Below are 18,932 nucleotides of genomic sequence, written 5' to 3' on the forward strand. Positions count from 1 at the left end.
AGACACAAGGATTGACATCCTGCATGCATTCACATAACACACTGTAGAACTATGGCTAATTATGTTTTTAAAACAAAAGCCCAAACCAATCAGTTGAACTTACAAGCCAAAATTAGTTGTTTTACCTTGTGAGATTGTCTAAATTTTCCTGAGAAGTAGAAAGCTGAGAATCATCTTCTTGTCCTACTTGACTCTCGCTCTCTGATGAAATCTCTGGAGACTGGAGTCTACTATCCTGCCTGATTCTTTTACAAGGTGTTTCTTCAACAGAGTCTGTAAAATTGTGTTTTCTTGTAGCCTCTGAGAAACATGCAGCTTCCACTATGTTACTGGAGTTTTGCTGAACAGAGGAGACAATTACCACTGTATTAAGAGCCAAACATTTGTAACTGGTTTTGGTGACAAGAAGATTTAAAGAACTAAGTTTGAGGTTATTGAAAACATGCCCAGCTGTCACCTCTGACAGCTTAGGATATTTTTCCCCATCTTCTTTAATTCTGGGCTCCATAGCAGAAGTGTCATTAGATGGTATTATCTATGATGCCTGAGTTCCCAGCGCTGCTACTAGTTAATTGACCGAGACCTTGCCCAACTTATCAAGAGCAGTGACTTTTCAGAAGCTGGAAAGATGAGTCATTTTCTAAAACTACCTATTAATTTAAAGAACAATTTGAGGGAAGGAAAAGTTATTTTTTCCACCCTGTGAATAAACTAGGAAGAAAAAACTACCCTAGTTTACAGAACAGTATTTAAATATACAAAACACATACAGAAACATATCCCAGAACATAAAAAAGCATCAGCAAGCACAGTTCTGTCAACTATGGATACTAAATAATACGTTAACTGAAAGATTTTAGTAATCCACCCAGAAAATGAGGGAACACCAGATAAACTTGATTCAGGTATCGCAACTTTAGACAGAGAAGGAACTAGTCTGGGCTAGGTTAGCCCTGTTGAGCAAATTTAAGCTGAAGGTCTGAACTTTGTTCACATACATTTCAAATTGTAAGCGTATTTATATGGATTTTAGGTAGTATCTAGTGTTAGACAGCTGTCTTAGTTTCCATTGTTCAATGAATAAAAGACATAAAATTAATCGGTAACAGTGTTAGCGTGTATTTATAATGCAGACTTCTGACAGTATAAACTGTAAAACTTAAGACAACATTGTACATTAAATATTCCCACTTTTTTTAGATTGTAAGTCCATCTACTCAGCATAATTTCTGATAGTGAATTAAAAAAAAGAAAGAATCACATTAACCTTTTCCAGCCATATACTGGATTTCTGTGCCATCTATGGTTCTAAGAACTTAAACAGAAGAAATCAGGTATAAATTGCTCAAAATATATGATCAGCACTTACCATTGATACACCTGTTATTTCTATCTTCAAACACTCTTCTGAGTTTCTGTTCTCAGCATTGTCCTCTTCTCTGTTTTCACCTTCTTCGGGATAATCTCTTTTTCTAGTAACTCTCATTAGGTTTGTCCTAGGGTTCCAGTGGGGTTCACTCACTTGAGGCATTGTATCATTCTGTTTACTTTCTTCTCCAGAATTTAATATATCATTGGACCTACAAAAATATTTTTCAAATTTTACTTTCAGGAACTACAAAATACACTCTACAAGCTTGGCTTATTATCAAATATTTACTACTTCCAGCTAGAAATGAACTTAAGTGCTCTGCATTTTTAGGTGTTTAGTTGGAGAAGTTTAAAAAAAACATAAAAGAAGAAAAAATGTGAAAAGATGATAATTTGCTCTTCTGCAGTAGTGAACCTTTCTGATTACTTTTGGAAAAATCTTACGGAAGGAAAACAACATTAAGAAGTCATGTAGAGTAGAAAATTTCAGTTATACCACCATAGGTCCCCAAAATCAAGCAACCACAGGAACGCTATGTTAATTAATTCCAGTGCTCAAGGTACTACTGTTTTTAAATAGGATGAAATTCTAGCATCTGTTCAAGCACTTTCAGATCAGTAAGACAGAAATCTTGGGCTTTTAACCTCATGTCTTGGGAAAGGGCAAAAAGGAGGATCCAGGGAACTAAAGGACAGTCAGCATCACCTCAGTCCCTGGGAATGTGATGGAACGACTAATCCTGGAAACCATTTCCAGACACATAAAAACCAAGAAAGTGACTTGGAGTAGTGAGCATGGATTCACAATGGGGAAGTCACACTTAACCGACTTGATAACCTTTTATGATGAAATGACTGGCTTGATAGGTGAAGGGAGCGCAGTAGATCATGTCTACCTTGACTTCAGTAAGGCTTCTAACACTATCTCCCCTAACATCCTCATGGGAGAGCTGATGGAAGTATGGGCTGGATCAGCAGACAAAGAAGTGCACTGAAAACTGACTGAATGACCAGACTCAGAGTGTGGTGATCAGTGGCACAAAGTCTAGTTGGTGGCCCAGTAACTAAGAGTGTACCCGGTGGATCAATCTGTGTCCAGTCCTGTTCAACATCTTCATTAATGATCTCGACAATGGGACAGGGCATACCCTCAGCAAGTTTACAGATGACACAGAACTGGGAGGAGTGGATGATACATCAGAGGGTCGGTCATTCGGCCAACCAGAGGGACCTGGACAGGCTGAAGAAATGGGCTGACAGGAACCTCACGCAGTTCAACAATTAGAAGTGCAAAGTCCTGCACCTGGGGAGGAACAACCCCCGGCACCAATATGTACTGGAGGCACCCAGATTAAAAGCAACTTTGCAGAAAAGAATGTGGGTGTCCTGGCGGACACAAAGATGAACACGAGCCAGGAATGTGCCCTTGTAGCAAAGAAAGCTAACGGTATCCTGGGCTGCACTAGAAGAAGTGTTGCCAGCAGGTTGAGGGAGGTGATCCTTCCCCCCTACTCAGTGCTGTGAGGCCACACCTGCAGTAATGTACTCGAGCACCCAGAACTGGTCACTGGAGAGACATGGACTTACTGGATAAAGTCCAGCAAAGGGTTATCAAAGGTGAAGGGACAGAAGCATCTCTCCAATGGTGAAAGGCTAAAAAGAGTGAGGACAGTTCAGCCTGCAGAAAGAGAAGGCTTGGTGGGAGTGGGTGAGGAAATCTCATCAATGTATATAAATAACCGAAGGGAAGGTGTAAACATAGATGGAGACAGGCTCTTTCCAGTGATGCCCAGTGACAGGACAAGAGGTGATGAGCACAAAATGAAACACAGGAGGTTCCCTCTGAACATCAGGAAACACTTTTTCCACTATGAGGGTGATGGAGCACTGGCACAGGTTACCCAGAGACTGTGGAGTCTCCATCCTTGGCAATATTCAAAAGCCTTCTGACATGGTATTGGGCAACCAGCTCTTGGTGGCCCTGCTTGAGCAGGGAGGTTGGACCAGAGGACCTGCAGAGGTCCTTTCCTATCTCAACCATTCTATGATTATGAAATTCCACCATCACAGAAGACAAGAAGACTGTAAGGTAAGGCCCTTGCCTTGTTAGCCTAAAGACTCCGGGATATGATTTCAACTTAAGTTATGAAAGAGATTTTAAGCAGAGGCTCAGAGACAGATGGGAACCTGAAGCTAATTTTAGAAAACAGCAAAAGTAAATTGATTTGAGGCTGCTCTGTGTCCGTTAAGATTGACCAAAAGGTAGCTTATAACATAACCCAGAACTGTTACATGTAAATGGCAGTATCTGCCTCATATTACACATACATAAAAAGCATCCCTTCCACCAAGGAACCAGGACACTGCACATCATTGCATGAACTTCTCCTGCTGGAAAGAAAAAGTGAAGACACTCAGAATACATCTTAGACAGAAAGCTCATTTTATGTTACTCTGCCTATCATTTCTCAATTATAAGTGAGTGCAAATGGCACTGCTCAGTATTCCTTTCAAGGGTCCACATTCATAGTGCACTGTGCCCTAAGAATGTATTACTGAGAAGTTCAGCTGTCTGAACTCTGATTACTTGCTTCTACTCTCACCTGCAACATACCTTCTAAAAAGGAAAATGGCCTTGAGAAAAATTCTGTTAAAAACTCTTATATTACCCAAGGATGCCATCTAGTGATGTTATATGCTACATGCTGTGAACAACTACTACAGTTCAAAGCCTACACCTCAAAAAGCAAGTGCTGTATGAAAACAACTGGACAAATACACAAAGTTTTTAAAGAGCTTTTTTTTACTTTGACAACCGGGAACTTTACCTTTCTATGCTATCCGGAATGCTTCCTATAGCATCTGTAGATAGATGTTCTTGTTCTCCCTTGCTGTGGCAGTTAGGTGATTTTTCAGAGGAACAGAGTGCTTCCGACTTCGTACTTTTTGGATTTATGTCTCGATTGTCGTTCTTGGCCAAATTCCCCACAAAAAACAATACTTCTGCATCATCCTTAGATTTGAGAAAAAAACCCAACAATATTAGCACAAAATACATCACCTGTAAAACGAAGCATGGCAAGTTATGATCCAGATGTTAATCTGAGACAAAACTTTGCCTAAAAACTTTCAAGTAGTTTATGGCACCTGTTACTGTTCCTTACTCTTTTAGAGGAGGTATTTACCTAACAAAAACAGATACTATAACCAATACAGTCTTTCATGAGCAACCACCAAGGAGTTCAGGAGAAACCCAGCAACAGAAATATGGCATTGTCGTGGTTTAACCCCAGCCAGCAACTAAGCACCGTGCAGCTGCTCACTCCCCCCCCGCCCCCCCAGTGGGATGGGGGAGAAAAATCGGGAAAAGAAGTAAAACTTGCGGGTTGAGATAAGAATGGTTTAACAGAACAGAAAAGAAGAAACTAATAATGATAACGATAACACTAATAAAATCACAGCAATAATAATAAAAGGAGTGCAATATACAAATGATGCACAGTGCAATTGTTCACCACCCGCCGATCGACACCCAGCTAATCCCCAAGCGGTGATCCCCCCTCCCCCCCCCACCCCCTTTATATATTAGATGTGATGTCACGTGGTATGGAATACCCCTTTGGCCAGTTTGGGTCAGGTGCCCTGGCTGTGTCTCATCCCAACTTCTTGTGCCCCTCCATCTTTCTCGCTGGCTGGGCATGAGAAGCTGAAAAATCCTTGACCTTAGACTAAACACTACTTAGCAACAACTGAAAACATCAGTGTTATCAACATACTTCTCATACTGAACTCAACACATAGTACTGCACCAGCTACTAAAAATCAACTCTATCCAAGCCAAAATCAGGACAGGCATGCAGGTAACTATTCATGTATCACATATTTTGTATTTCAGTCATGTTTAAGTGAAGTCTTTAGATTTGTTAAAAGAAGACTATATATTATCAATGTGTCATTAACAGAATTTTAGAAGACCTCATAGTAGGGTGCAAATACTAAAGAATGTAATTCTTACGAGTCCAAAATTAATTTATTAAATTAATTAAAACAGCTTATTCTGAGGTCTTAAAACAGCTGGTGCGGAACCAAGCATCAGAAAGTATAGTCAGAAATATCTGAAGAGAATTCTTACTTTTGAGGAAAGAGGTTCCTCAGATTCTTCTACCACAGGCAGATTCTCTCCTTTATTTGCTTCTTCCTCAACTGCAGCAACAAGTTTTTGTGCCACTGGAGATTCTTTTTGACTACATACTCTTGCTAGGTCTGGTCTAGTTCTCGGAGATCCATTCCTTATGAATTGTCCTGGTTTCAGAGCACCCAGCTTGCCTTCTTGGGAAATGGATTTTTCAGCACTAGTGAATTTAAAGCAAACAAATAAAACAGAACACCACCAACAAAAAACACCTAAAAATGATGTCATTTGACTTTGGGGTGGGGGGGAACAATTCTGCACTCATTAAGTTTTGAATCAACCTTAATACAGGAGAGTTAGAGACTGATATACTGTTTTGTTTAAATTCGAGAAACTTATGTTTTCAGATATATATTTCTCACTAGGGGCATTTATGGTTTACTTTGAGAAGGAATAAAAGGATTTCTTTCTCAACGCATTTTTAACATCAAGAAAAAAGTTGTACTGCTAACTATACCAACATCAAAGTATCTGCAGTCTCATATACGCTTAAGGTCTTATTTTAACAAGAGGAGCAGTAAAATAGAAGAGCACACTGGGATCTCTGACACTTTGCAAAATTTGTAGCTGTGTATGGTAGCTGTACAAACCCAATAAAAGAAAATCTTGGTCAAAAAGAGCTATAAGCTCATATAGATCAAGTATGTACCAGATAAACAATGACAAGTTTGAGTTTCAGCTCAATTAAAAATGGGCTCTGAAAACCTGGGAAGAAGCTGCCTGTAGGCACTGAAAATTAAACATTGGGGAAAGACAGGTAACAAGGAACAAAAGAATTGACACTTGGAAAGGTGTCTCATTATGCACCAGATGGAAGCTTTTCAAATGCAATTTTGCTAAACTCTAACCTCACCTGCTTTGTTCACACAATACATTTTCAGAAATAAAGGGCATCTGAGGCGCCTCTTGCTGTTCCTGTTCTTCTTTGCTCAATACATCTGCTTGACACAATACAGCTTCATTTTCACCCTTTAATTTGCAATTAAAAAAGCATGAAGAAAAAGAGAATCAGAAGTTTTTAAAACAGACATGTATTTTATAAAGAAAAAAAACACCACAAAATCCCCTACAGATCTCTGTGCTATCTTCCGGATCTGAATCAAGAAAAGAATCACATTATATTTATTGAGGGTAACCTACCTGAGCACATAAGTCAATTTACAGGCAAGCAGGAACAGAAGTCTTCTTAGTCCTGGCCTAGCTAGGGTTAGGCTTTTAAATACTACATGCACCCAGGCATTATGGGTAACACCTTTCTATTTAGCATTCAATCAACTCTCTATTACACGGAGCACTATGGAAACAAAATACTTTGGTAAATGCAAAAGCCTTCAAAAATTGGACACTGCAGACAGAGCACAGCACAGACACACCCAAGCCACTATAACATAGCCTCAGATTCAGAGGGGCTTATTAGTTTTACTTCTGTATTTGCTACACTGTTTCCACAAAGAAGCCACTCCAACATACCCCTCAGCACTTCAGGACTGTGACAGCTTTATTAGTACAAAGGAGCATCAGACCTGCTGTGGTGCTGTAGATTTGCACAGCACAGAGTAGATGTACGTGTATGGTCCACAGGCCACTGTCTAGAACAGACAAAGCTGAATTGTTGGCTAGGGGTGATCTGACTGAGAGGGAGACTATAGATCCAGTGCACTCATGGTCCTCTCTGGGAAAGCAGCACACAAGTACTTCAAGCCAGTTCTACACAGATTCAAGAACAAAACCAGCTATAACCACTCCAAAAAAACAAGTCACTCTTACAATGCTGAGCTGTGCTTGAGATCTAAGGCAAGTCTACGTGGAGATGCCTATATGCATGATGTGACTCATGAGCAAGCTGCAAAACAGTCAGAGTTCATCATACTATAATGGCTTTTGAGGATTTCAATTCCTTTTGCAGTGCCTAGCAAAGTGTCGGTGGGCATAAAAAGTGTAGGTGAATGACTCAATTTACCCGTGTAAAGTAGAGGAGCATCAGGCACTGTAGTGGTGAAGCCAGTCAAAGCTTACCAAATTAGTAAGGCTTTTTTTAAAAAATTTTTTTTAAACAGAAAAATAGCTATCCTCTGCCTTCTCTTGATACTCTATACTAGATTACTCAACACAGATTCATCCGAATGAAAGATAAAAAGAGCAAAAAAGCTAATTTTTATGTATTGCAATATAAAGCCAATTTTTATGTATTGCAATATAAACCACATTTTTATTCTAGAGTTTATCTTAAATGTGCATAATCCTTTTTCCTATCATGCAATCCAATAAAAATCAGATCCTTATTTTCTAGAAGACATTAATAGTACAAGTTGTAGACTTCACTGATTTCATACCTGCAATACCTCAACATACCAGGGTTTGGGGATATTTTTCATGTAGTATGGTGTTTCAGTTTCAGGGAATGCAACTTAAATGTTCAAATTTAACTTCATAAAATAGAACATGCAACTTGGAAACATACTTTTGAAGGCAAAGCACTTAAGACTTACAATGATGTTATTGGCAGACTCATCTTTTTGCAGTACCAGCTGCTCTGCTCCAGGCTTTTCCTCCTTCTCATTTTCTGATATTTGTAATTCCTTCTTTCCAACAGCTCTTACCAAGTTTGGCTTGTACCTCTGGAATCTGCTCCGTACTAACTGGACAGGTTGAAGAGGTGTTTGTTTACTTTCTTCTTCAGTGATATTTTTGCTATCAGTGCAAAGTCAGACAGAAAAAAATAAATCTGAAACTTAATACAGAAGTATGTCATTAACAAACACAAGTTCATTATATTTACATATTAAAAACAACTGAGTTTTTAAAAGAAACCATGTAAAAGTAAAATTCTGCTGAGTTTAAATTACAACCATAAAAGTCCATTTCAGCAAAAATTTTAAAGCATTTGTCTCCTAACTACTTCTACAACAGAATTAACTAACTCATTTGGAAACATTAACTTACTGTCTGCTTATTACTATAAAGCCATTTTCACATGGTTTCTCTGATAAGCAAGTTCATATTCCTCTCCTTACATGACAATGAAACTAGTGTTTCAGATGATGAAACAGTTGTAAAATGAATGCTCATTAATTTAATGCTTAGCACAGAAGTACCTGGAATTTTAGTATCACTAGTGTCAAAAGTACGAGAACTGAGATTTTGTTCAGTATTTTTATTAGATTTTTCTTTGCCAGTTGGCACAGTGATTTCCTTCTAAAATAATTTCATTGTTACACTCAAAAGAAAAGTAGCTAAGCAATTACCCTGCATTAGTAGTTGAGGTGTCATCTTGGTTAATTTCAGGTAAACAAAACTTGAGTTCACCATCCTCTGATCTTGAAAATGTCTTTGGGGACTTACAACCTGGCCTTTCAGAAACCTCCTGAGAGCCAAGAGACTTCTCCTTTTCTAAGGATTTCAATGGTTGCAGGACATCATATTTTCCTGCTTTCTGAAAAATGTAAACACAAGAACCAGAAAAAGTCATGATACTAAACCAAAAGGAAACATTGCGATGTCCATGAAGTTCAGTACTAATCACTCTCTGAAGTATTTCCCACAAAAATCCCTCTGTAACTGCTAACTAATAATTTCCTAGTGTTTCCAGGACAAACACACATTTGTTTCTTTTAAACAAAATAGCTTGAAATCTACATTTCTTCTCTGCCATCTTCTATTAATACTTTTCTGTCTTCACTATCAACCTTCCAAGGCCACCTCAGGTCAGACAGACATCTGGACACATAACAAGAGATACAGAGTGGATGTAGTTTTTTCTCCTTGCACACAAACAAGTGGAAAGTACAGGAGTTTTCATGTAGAAAATTTCAGCTTTTGAAAAAATAGTTTCAAAAAAGATTAACTTCATATTTTTTAAATCATCAGTATTTCATTTCACAAACCCAAAAGCTCAAATGTAACTAAAGAAAAAAACAAAAGCCTTACATCTGTATCAGGAAGGATGTTACATTCACTGTCACACTGTGTCAAACTTTCTTCTTTGTTGGTATCTTTCTGTGATACACCTTTATTCTTTACATTCAGCACTTCCTTCCTACTAGTTGTCATTCTTAAATTTGGCTTTGGTCTCTGGAATCGACTCCTCAGTAGCAGAGCTGATGATACAACAGTTTTCTCCTCTTCCTTCCGAGGACCAGACTCCCTACAAACACAAACAAAAGAACAATCAAAGGCATGGGACAACAGTGACTGTCCAAGTCATGCATGACATACTTGTATGTAGCTCTCTCCAATATATAAATTCTTAGCTGTCTTAGAGCAATAACAAAATTACTGACATTGTGAAAGATTCAATAAAAGCACATCAAACACCACCAAAAACCTGTGTATCTTATAAATAGGTGAGCAAAGGTAAGTTAAAAAAAGATGCCATTTCAGAACAACTGCAACTTCCAGTCACACTTTGAGAGGAATAGGCACATTTTACAAATGCCTTTGTGTCATCAGGTTTAAAACTACCCAGTAAATCTTACAGCACAGTTGTTTTGGTTTTTTTTAAAGGACACTTTAATAGGAAACCAAACCCTATACTCAAGGACTTACATAAGCCCATAGGGATGCACTGTTAGGACTAGTATGGAGAAGATAACCGCAGAACTGAGCATCAGAAAAATGTATTTATTTGAAAACAGGGCTCACAGTCTAAAGATCAAATTAATGTCAAAGAGCATATAAATTCAGTGCTTTTGAGCTCTTGGGTTTTTGTTTAAGTCCAGTATTGTCTTGATTAAACATCTCACTATAGATATTAAACTTGTTTTTAGTGCTGGAATTGAATGTAGAAGTGAAGAATACGTAGAGATATTGATGGTTCAAAACAATGCCTTCTCTCCATCTAAAAAATAACCTTACCCTATATTGAAATCTGAAACCTGTTTCAAGACATCTGACAATCCCTTTCCACTTTCACAGCTTTCTGCTTCTGAGGACTTTTCTTGGGAACACTGCCTTGTACGTATTGAGATCATCTCAGAATCTGTAGAGACATCCCCTTCTAACATCACATGGCACGGCTGAGTGTCTCCATGAGCCGTCACATCCTAAAAGGAATAAAATTTTCTATTAAGATGAAAGATGTGTTCAAGATCCCTTTTAGAAGAGCAAGGGAAAAAGTCTATTTTAGTATCTCTACAAAAACACTCAAAAAGATCTCTCTTGCTTCCTGTGCATCCAACTAATATTAGTAGATATTTGAAAGTAAAAATTTGTTATTTTTCTATATATTTTTTATCTGAAGTGATCTCTTTTCCAAGAGACCTTTTTTCTCTGCACTTCGCTTTTTAGATCTGGTATTACAAATAACACAACAAAGTGACATGCAATCCATTTATCCATGGAAAACAACGCAAGCATGAAGAATTTCTATGACGATTGAGTTTATTCTGAAAGAATAAACAAAGCATGCAAAGGCTATGCTTACAAATTATGTGGTATGTACCTAAAGGCTTCTACTTGGGACCCAGAAAAAGAGTGTGCCTAAGCAACTGCTCGAGAAACTTACATTTTTGAGGCACGGATCATTGTTTTCATCCCTATGGTGTATCACATCTTTTTCTACTTCTCCACATTCAGTCTTCTCCTCTTCAGTATCTTTTTCATCTGTCAGGTCTTTTTGCCTTGCAACAGTTCTTCTTAGATTTGGTTTTGGTCTCTGCACTCTGCTTCTCTTTAGAGGTGTTGGTTTCAGCACACTCTGTTTGCTGTCTTCTTGTAAACCAGCTCTTTCATTAAACCTAGAAAAATACATAAGATCCTTAAGCACCACATCTGAAAGCGAGAGGAGTCTTGGAGAAGTGATTTTTTTTTTTTTTAAACAGTTATTAACATACACTTATCTAAAAATGGAGCCATGCATTACTAACTTGTCGTGGTTTAACCCCAGCCAGCAACTAAGCACCACGCAGCTGCTCACTAACTCCCCTCCCCCTCCCCCAGAGGGATGGGGGAGAGAATCAGGAAAAGAATTAAAACTCATGGGTTGAGATACGAATGATTTAACAGAACAGAAAAGAAGAAGCTAATAATGGTAATGGTAACACTAATAAAATGACAACAGTAGTAATAAAAGGATTGGAATGTACAAATGATGCACAGTGCAATTGCTCACCACCTGCCGACAGACGCCCAGCTAGTCCGCGAGCGGCGATTCCCTGCCCCCACTCCCCAGTTCCTACACTAGATGGGACATCCCACGGTATGGAATACACCGTTGGCCAGTTTGGGTCAGCGGCCCCTGGCTGTGTCCTGTGCCACCTTCTTGTGCCCTTCCAGCTTTCTCGCTGGCTGGGCATGAGAAGCTGAAAAATCCTTGACTTTAGTCTAAACACTACTGAGCAACAACTGAAAACATCAGTGTTATCAACATTCTTCTCATACTGAACTCAAAACATAGCACCATACCAGCTACTAGGAAGGCAGTTAACTCTACCCCAGCTGAAACCAGGACATAACTTCATGAAACAATGAAGTTAGAAGTGTATCTGCTAGGGACTGAAAAAGTACCTGACAAGTTTAAACTTATGTTTGCCCTGTTCTTTTTCTTTTCCCACTGGACACAGGATACCACATTAGACAGACCTTTTCTGACTCATAAGGGCTCTTCTTGTATTTCTATCTGGTCTAGAGGCAGATGGACCTAATTTAATGAAGGGTTAAAAATCACAAACATTCAGAAAATAAATAACTTCATAATCTTACTAATGTAAAAATATCAGATGTACATTATTACAACTGTCAAATGCTTCTATGCCTTTTTACCCTGAGCACCAAGTTACATGGCATGTTAATGAAAGAACTATCTGCTGAATTATTTTTCTGGCAGATTATCAAACCCAGTTTACTTCCCTCCACACTCTTCAACTATCCCCCTTTAAAAACAAAAGTTTGGGGGATTTTTTTTGTTGCTCTTGTTGCTTTGTGGTTTTTTTTGCGCGGGGGGGTGTGTGTGTGTGCTTTTTCGGTTGGTTGATGGGTTTTTTTTTGTTTTGGTTTTTTTTCAGTTTCTCCTGTAAAATGTATCCCGCCTTTTACACTACAGCTGCCATTTCTCCACTGAAGAGAAATACAAGAAACACTTCTTAATTAACATGTGCATTAACTAGCCCACCTGTTGGAATTTTTTCTCCTAATACCAGATACCTAACATTTAACTACGCTTTAAGAACAAACACTTATTCCTATTGTTTAAATACTTAATCCCTGAAACTGATGCATTTCAGTATTAGAGCTAGCAAAAAAGGCTTGTTTTAGTTTTCAAGGAACTAGCTTTTCAGGTTTTTTTGCATTTATCACGACTGACATCTCATTTAAAAGCACTGCTTTAAAAACAAAAGCGCTTAATCTATTTGTTTCATGCATTAAAAAAGATTCCTATTCTTTTCTCAATTTCTGTTTCACAGTGGAAGTTTCTTCAGAAACGTCTACAATTACCACACTATGTAATACTACCAGAGTGAGAGAGATGGCAAGCTGCTGGAGAGCAGCACATGTCCTCTCATTTTTCACATACTTACTGAGACACTGTGTCCACAACTTTATCATCTTTTTCTGCAGCTTCTTCACTGGTAGCATCAGACTTACTACTTTGGTCAGTATTCTGAATAGAAATAGAACATTAAGACATTAACTCTCTTACGTTTATTATGTACAGCATTACCTAACAGACCAGGTAACTGTCCACAACTGGATACAAAACAGATTGCTTATGACAGACACAGACAATTACATTTCACATAGTCAGAAAGGTGCAGTAAAATCTAGATCAAACAACTAAAGCTATATTTGCTGCAGGACATGAAAGATTACTTGCATATAATGTTTGTGTGAAAAGCTCCCAGCTTAGCTGAGGCCTCTAAGCAGTATCACACTGTCACTGCAGGTTAAGTAAGTGGCTGATTCCTGGTCATACTCAGGGGAAGAAAAGAAAAAAAGAAAAAGATAACATTGCTGTTGCACCCAGCAGCTTTTTAGCTAACACATTATCTCCAGTTACCTTACTCTATTAGATACCTTTTCAATTTCCCCCTTAGGTGGTGGATGGGACATTTTATCATTTCCTGCATCTTTTTCAGGTTCTTCTTTCTTTCCAGATGCTCTTGTAACATTAGGTTTAAATCTTTGTCGACATCCTCTAACTCTTGCCTTTGCAATTACAGTTTTTTCAGGTACTCTGCACAAAGGATCCACAACAGTGACATTTACTCTATAATATTCAAGCCCATGTAATATTCAATGACTTGCACAGGTTTCTCTACTGGAATTGGGTTGTCTTCAGAAGGATTTGCACAAACTCATGCAAGTTTCTTCACATGAGAACCAAACTTTGTTTAGTCTTACAGAGTGTGAAAACTCAATTTATCTACCTACTAGAAAGATACAAAGTTATCACACAGGGAAAGAACCTAACTAGACTGCATATCATAGCAGCTTCTACAAGTGTCAGAAGCAGAGCCATGAGCTGACAACTGAGGGTGGAAGGAAGGCAAAGCTATAGTTATCACTTCCCCCGCTCTCCCTCCCAAATTCCAAGCAGAGTTGGTACATCTTAAAGTAATGTATTCCTCAACTTCCCAGAAAAGCAGCACATACCTTCTATCATAGTACCACTTGATATCATCCAAGAAAATGCCAGTCAAATTTACGATTTATATTAAAACTTCACCATTACTCTTGTCTTTTTACAAGATCACTATATAGAATAAATTAACAATTATAGTCAGTTAATTCCAGGAGACCGGAAAAGCAATCGCAATACCTACTCAGATTTACTATCCAAATCAGCGTTCTCCACTTCTGCGGCTTCATTTCTGTTTCTTCTACTGTCTTCCTCAGAGCACTGGAATTGAGGCAAGGGATGTTACTGTTGGCCAAGTATGCAGATACCTCAGAAGCAGTTCTCAGAATACTATGTATCAGACTGTAGCTGGTCCACAGTATCAGCATTGATCAAAACAGATACAACATCAACAGCATAGCATATTAAGCAACATTCTTCCTTCTGACCTTTTTATCTGCATTCACAAGGTTTGGAGAGGAAGTCTCGGCCTCCATTTTCTCTTGGGCTGCTGCTTCTCTCTTTCCAGATGATCTCACTAAATTTGGTTTAGGTCTTTGCAAGCGCCCTCTGTCTAATGGCTTTTCAGTTTTGCTTAAGATATAAAAAAGGTGTTATTATCAAAGAGAAACTTAAAAGTCTTATGTAGTCCAAGATGTACTTCAAGAGCACCACAGACTGCATGGGTAATGCAGCAAGACAATAAACTGAAAAAATTATATTACAACTTTCTGATATTAGAAGATATGCTACTACTTAATGCAAAGAGTGTCACATAACCTTAGCCTTACTGGCTTTCAGTGGAATCTACTTTAAAACATTCAAAGGAAGCATTTCTTGCTATTAAATAGGAATACCTCTTTCTCCTAGGGATTCACAGTTGACGTCAGTGTAAACAGGCTTACTGATTTCAATAGAAACAATAGAAATCTGCTCCAAAGTAGAGCAGATTTGCTTATACACAACATTTTGCATCTGTCTCTCCTGTCCCTCAATCCCCCTTTCAAAGCTATCTCACTCACACTATGAACTGCTGTTTTCAAAACACCTTGTCCTACTGCCAACATTCATACATTACTGAAGAATGGGGCACAAACATCAGTCTCTGTGTCCTTAACCATTGTGATAACGTGTCCTGGGATTCACACACTGTTTGACAGAGCCCTGCAGCTTATCAGCAATATTCAGATTGGGAACTACTACCTTTTCTTATATTCTTCCTAGGACAGGACAAATAAAGCTTTGACAGTCTTTACTATAAGATTGAGTTGCCCTTCAATAAAGGAAAGACAGAAGCATGAAAAACAATTTAGCATTAACTAGTATTCCATCCCTAAATCACCTTAAAAAAATTAAACCATGGAATAGGAAGTTGCTGATCACACAAAAATGGAAACTTTAGGGACACACTTGTTTAAACATCACTGCTCAGTTACAGCAGTAACCGTAAGAACTAGTCACAAAGATTAACTTAATAAAGGAGCACAGGTAAGACAGAGACAGCTTGGAGTATCTTCTAGAGAGGTGTGTCTCAACTTAGATTCTTGCACTGAGTTCCAAGGAGCAAGTTTCCAATTAGGAAGGTATGAACACACCATACACATGACATGTAGAGCTAATAAGCTCTGATGGACAACTGCTAATTTCAAAGAGTACAGCGAGGCCCTTTTATTAAAAAAAATTAAAAAATACAGATCAACTTTCACAATCAAGGTTCACCCACAAGATGGCAGAACTTCAGAGAAATCTCTCATTCTTGCTGACTGTAGAGGTGCTAGCTTTTTCCTAAGCTCGGTTAAGCCTTCCTCCTCATTCCCATGCAACATTTCAAATCTTAGTCAAAGCATTGCTCCTCTGTGATCAAAGTTTCTTTAAAAAAACTTCACTGAATATGGAAAAAAAGTTATCATGATCTACCGTCTAGTCCAACCTAGTATGGTCAATCAGAATTATATTCAAATTAAGTAAATGGAGGTTTAGACCAAGTACCACTGCAAGGTAAAAGAATTACACTTACACGATTTCAGACTGAGAATCACTTTCTGATGCACTCTGCTTTTCATCCGGTCTATGTAAGTCATGTATGTCTTTGTTCTGAGTAAGGGGAAAAAAACCAAAGTTGTAGCGAAGAAACGATAAATGTAGAACTCTTTGCTGTAAGGTGAAGAAAAGCAGAAACAAAACAAGAACAAGATTCACAGAATGGTTGAGGTAGGAAAGGACCTCTGCAGGTCATCTGGTCCAACCTCCCTGCTCAAGCAGGGCCACCAAAAGCTGGTTGCCCAATACCATGTCAGATGGCTCTTGAATTTTGCCAAGGATGGAGACTCCACAGTCTCTGGGTAACCTGCGCCAGTGCTCCGTCACCCTCACATTGGAAAAAGTGTTTCCTGATGTTCAGAGGGAACCTCCTGTGTTTCATTTTGTGCCTATCACCTCTTGTCCTGCCACTAGGCACCACTGTAAAGAGCCTGGCTCTGTCCTCTTTGGACCTTTCCTTTAGATTTTCATATAGATACTGACGAGATCCCCCTGAGCCTTCTCTTTCTCCAGGCTGAACTGTCTCTGCTCTTTCAGCCTTTCATCAGAGGAGAAATGTTGCAGTCCCTTCACCATCTTTATAGCCCTTTGATACGGTATCTCCAGTATGTCCATATGTCTTATACCAGGGAGCCCAGAACTGGTCACAGTACTTCAGGTGTGGTCTCACCAGTGCTGAATAGGGGAGAAGGATCACCTCCCTCAACCTGCTGGCAACACTTCTCCTAATGCAGCCCTAAATACCATTAGCCTTTTTTGCAGCCAGGACACATTACTGGCTCATGTTCAACTTGGTGCCCACCAGGACGCCCACATTCTTTTCTGCAAAGCTGCTTTTCATCTGGGTGCCCCCAGCACATACTGGTGCCTGGGGTTGTTCCTCTCCAGGTGCAGGACTTTGCACTTCCCTTGTTGAAGTTCATGAAGTTCCTGTCAGCCCATTTCTTTGTCTTTTAATTGGATGAGGCTGATAACAGACTCCTTCGGCAGTATCAGCTACCATTACTTTCCAGGTCTAGTATTTAATTCATTTTCCTACAGAGCACTAACCAGCACTCTGAAAATGATAAAAAAAAATTTTTGACAACATAGCAAACTAATCACAATTACAGCAAAGATTTTACGGAATCTGTTTAGTGAATTAAGGTTAAACTAGTTTTAGGTCAGTGATTATGTTCATATACTTTTAAAGTTAATTAACCACAGCAAGGCAAGAGAATTAGAACTGACATAAAAGGTCTTTTGAAATTATCAGTTTTAGAGATTATTATGCCTTTTTCTCATGTCAAACAGCTATAATTAATCAGCCAGAGAGCTTAGCTACTCAGGCTACTGACACCACTATAGGCTTGTGTATATAGCACATTGCCCCGTTCACTTCATTGATTTTTGTAAATATTATTCCAACTAATATCAGGAGATTGTATTGTTGTAACATTTCCAACTACAGGCATTTAGTATTTGTGAAGATCCTAAGCAGCTGATCTTCTGTTAAGATGAAGACATTATTTTAGGTAACAGAATCCAAAATAAAAGCCAAATGACAAATAATTTGCCTGTCACATTAGGGAAACACTAACACTTAGAATTTCCTAATCTCTCACCACAAACTTTAGCTGTAAGATCATTTTTCATCTTAGAAAGCACAAGAGAAAGTAATTAATTCCCCCTCAGCACAAGTCTTTAAACAGTATGATATTAAGTTCCAAAAGTGACAATGATGCAAGGACAGAAGGATGATCAGAGGAAGGGAACTTTCTCTATATGAGGAGAAATGTAAGATTAGGACCCCTCATCTTAAAAACAATATTATTGGAGAAAGAAAAAAGTGGCATTATAAACAAGAATAGCTTGGAGAATATGAACAGGAACATAACAATAGAAGACAGTGCATCTTAAACTACCAGGCATCAGGTTTAAAACAATCCAAAGAATACAGTCCTACTCAAATCAGTTTCCAACATTGTGCTGGCACAGCAAATGAGATGATACATAACACAACTCCAAGAACAAGTGCTGTTACTCTCAGAGCCAATAAATCAACACTGTGCATGAAAGACCGAAAGACTCAATGTCTCAAATATTGAGATGGGGCAAGTTCTGGATAAGGATGAACCCTGCATAGCAACAAACCGCAGGTAAGAAGTTGGTTAGCAACAGGGCACAGAGGGTGTGCTGTTCTTTGTTCTGATACACAGAGCAGGGCAGCTCACAATGTATAGCCAGAGGTCAAAGAACAGTCACACCTGCAGGGAGGGAGAAGTTACTCCCCAAATGATCCCCAAAGCCCAGTGACCCATTTCTCAAAGGTTCTGGAAGCACAAACCGTGCATGACATCCAATTAGCCTAATAAGTTCAAGTGCCTGTCTAAAGGAGGGGCAAGGAGATAATAAAAGGGCACGAACTGAAGCCCCATGTGTGTGCGCCCTCCAGAACTGGACCTCTAGGCTGGCTAGACCAACACTGGACCCAGGACTGGTGAAATCCGTGTTTTCTTCTTTCTGTCTCTCTCCTCCTCACCCCCCCCGCCTCTTTTTTCCATAATCCCTATACCTCACCCCTTTAGACATAAACCATTGACCCAGTCTGGTATTAGGAGCAGATTCAGCCACCCCTGGGCTCCTTTCTGAGAAGGAGTCTAGAAAGCAAGGGAGTCCGTTCTGAACCTCCTGCCTCAACAGGAGAGACCTCCTTCTTCCCTGAATTGATGTACGTGGTTACCACGGGTTACACGGTTTACTGAGGTAGTTCCACTCCAATTCCTGTTGTGAGAA

The 18,932-nt window shown here is 39.0% G+C and overlaps 1 protein-coding gene across 14 annotated transcripts in view; it reads right to left on the reverse strand.

The window, feature by feature from the left end:
• Window positions 1–18,932, reverse strand: part of BDP1 (B double prime 1, subunit of RNA polymerase III transcription initiation factor IIIB) — a 58,778-nt gene that overhangs the window by 23,411 nt on the left and 16,435 nt on the right. For 11 of the 14 annotated variants that reach the window (XM_049795019.1, XM_049795018.1, XM_049795016.1 and 8 more), the window contains 16 exons: window positions 16,135–16,211; window positions 14,567–14,711; window positions 14,323–14,399; window positions 13,574–13,733; window positions 13,078–13,160; window positions 11,067–11,298; window positions 10,418–10,605; window positions 9,491–9,707; window positions 8,809–8,996; window positions 8,053–8,254; window positions 6,417–6,532; window positions 5,504–5,723; window positions 4,200–4,384; window positions 3,700–3,762; window positions 1,370–1,580; window positions 126–340 (listed from right to left, as the gene is read on the reverse strand). In XM_049795019.1, coding sequence (XP_049650976.1) covers window positions 126–340; window positions 1,370–1,580; window positions 3,700–3,762; window positions 4,200–4,384; window positions 5,504–5,723; window positions 6,417–6,532; window positions 8,053–8,254; window positions 8,809–8,996; window positions 9,491–9,707; window positions 10,418–10,605; window positions 11,067–11,298; window positions 13,078–13,160; window positions 13,574–13,733; window positions 14,323–14,399; window positions 14,567–14,711; window positions 16,135–16,211 — 2,579 coding nt within the window. The remainder of the gene's footprint in view (window positions 1–125; window positions 341–1,369; window positions 1,581–3,699; window positions 3,763–4,199; window positions 4,385–5,503; window positions 5,724–6,416; window positions 6,533–8,052; window positions 8,255–8,808; window positions 8,997–9,490; window positions 9,708–10,417; window positions 10,606–11,066; window positions 11,299–13,077; window positions 13,161–13,573; window positions 13,734–14,322; window positions 14,400–14,566; window positions 14,712–16,134; window positions 16,212–18,932) is intronic. The other 3 variants (XM_049795021.1, XM_049795020.1, XM_049795017.1) reach the window with 2 other exon arrangements.

This window comes from Accipiter gentilis, chromosome Z (genome assembly GCF_929443795.1).
Source record: "Accipiter gentilis chromosome Z, bAccGen1.1, whole genome shotgun sequence".
In the NCBI taxonomy this organism is placed as follows: Eukaryota; Metazoa; Chordata; class Aves; order Accipitriformes; family Accipitridae; genus Astur; species Astur gentilis.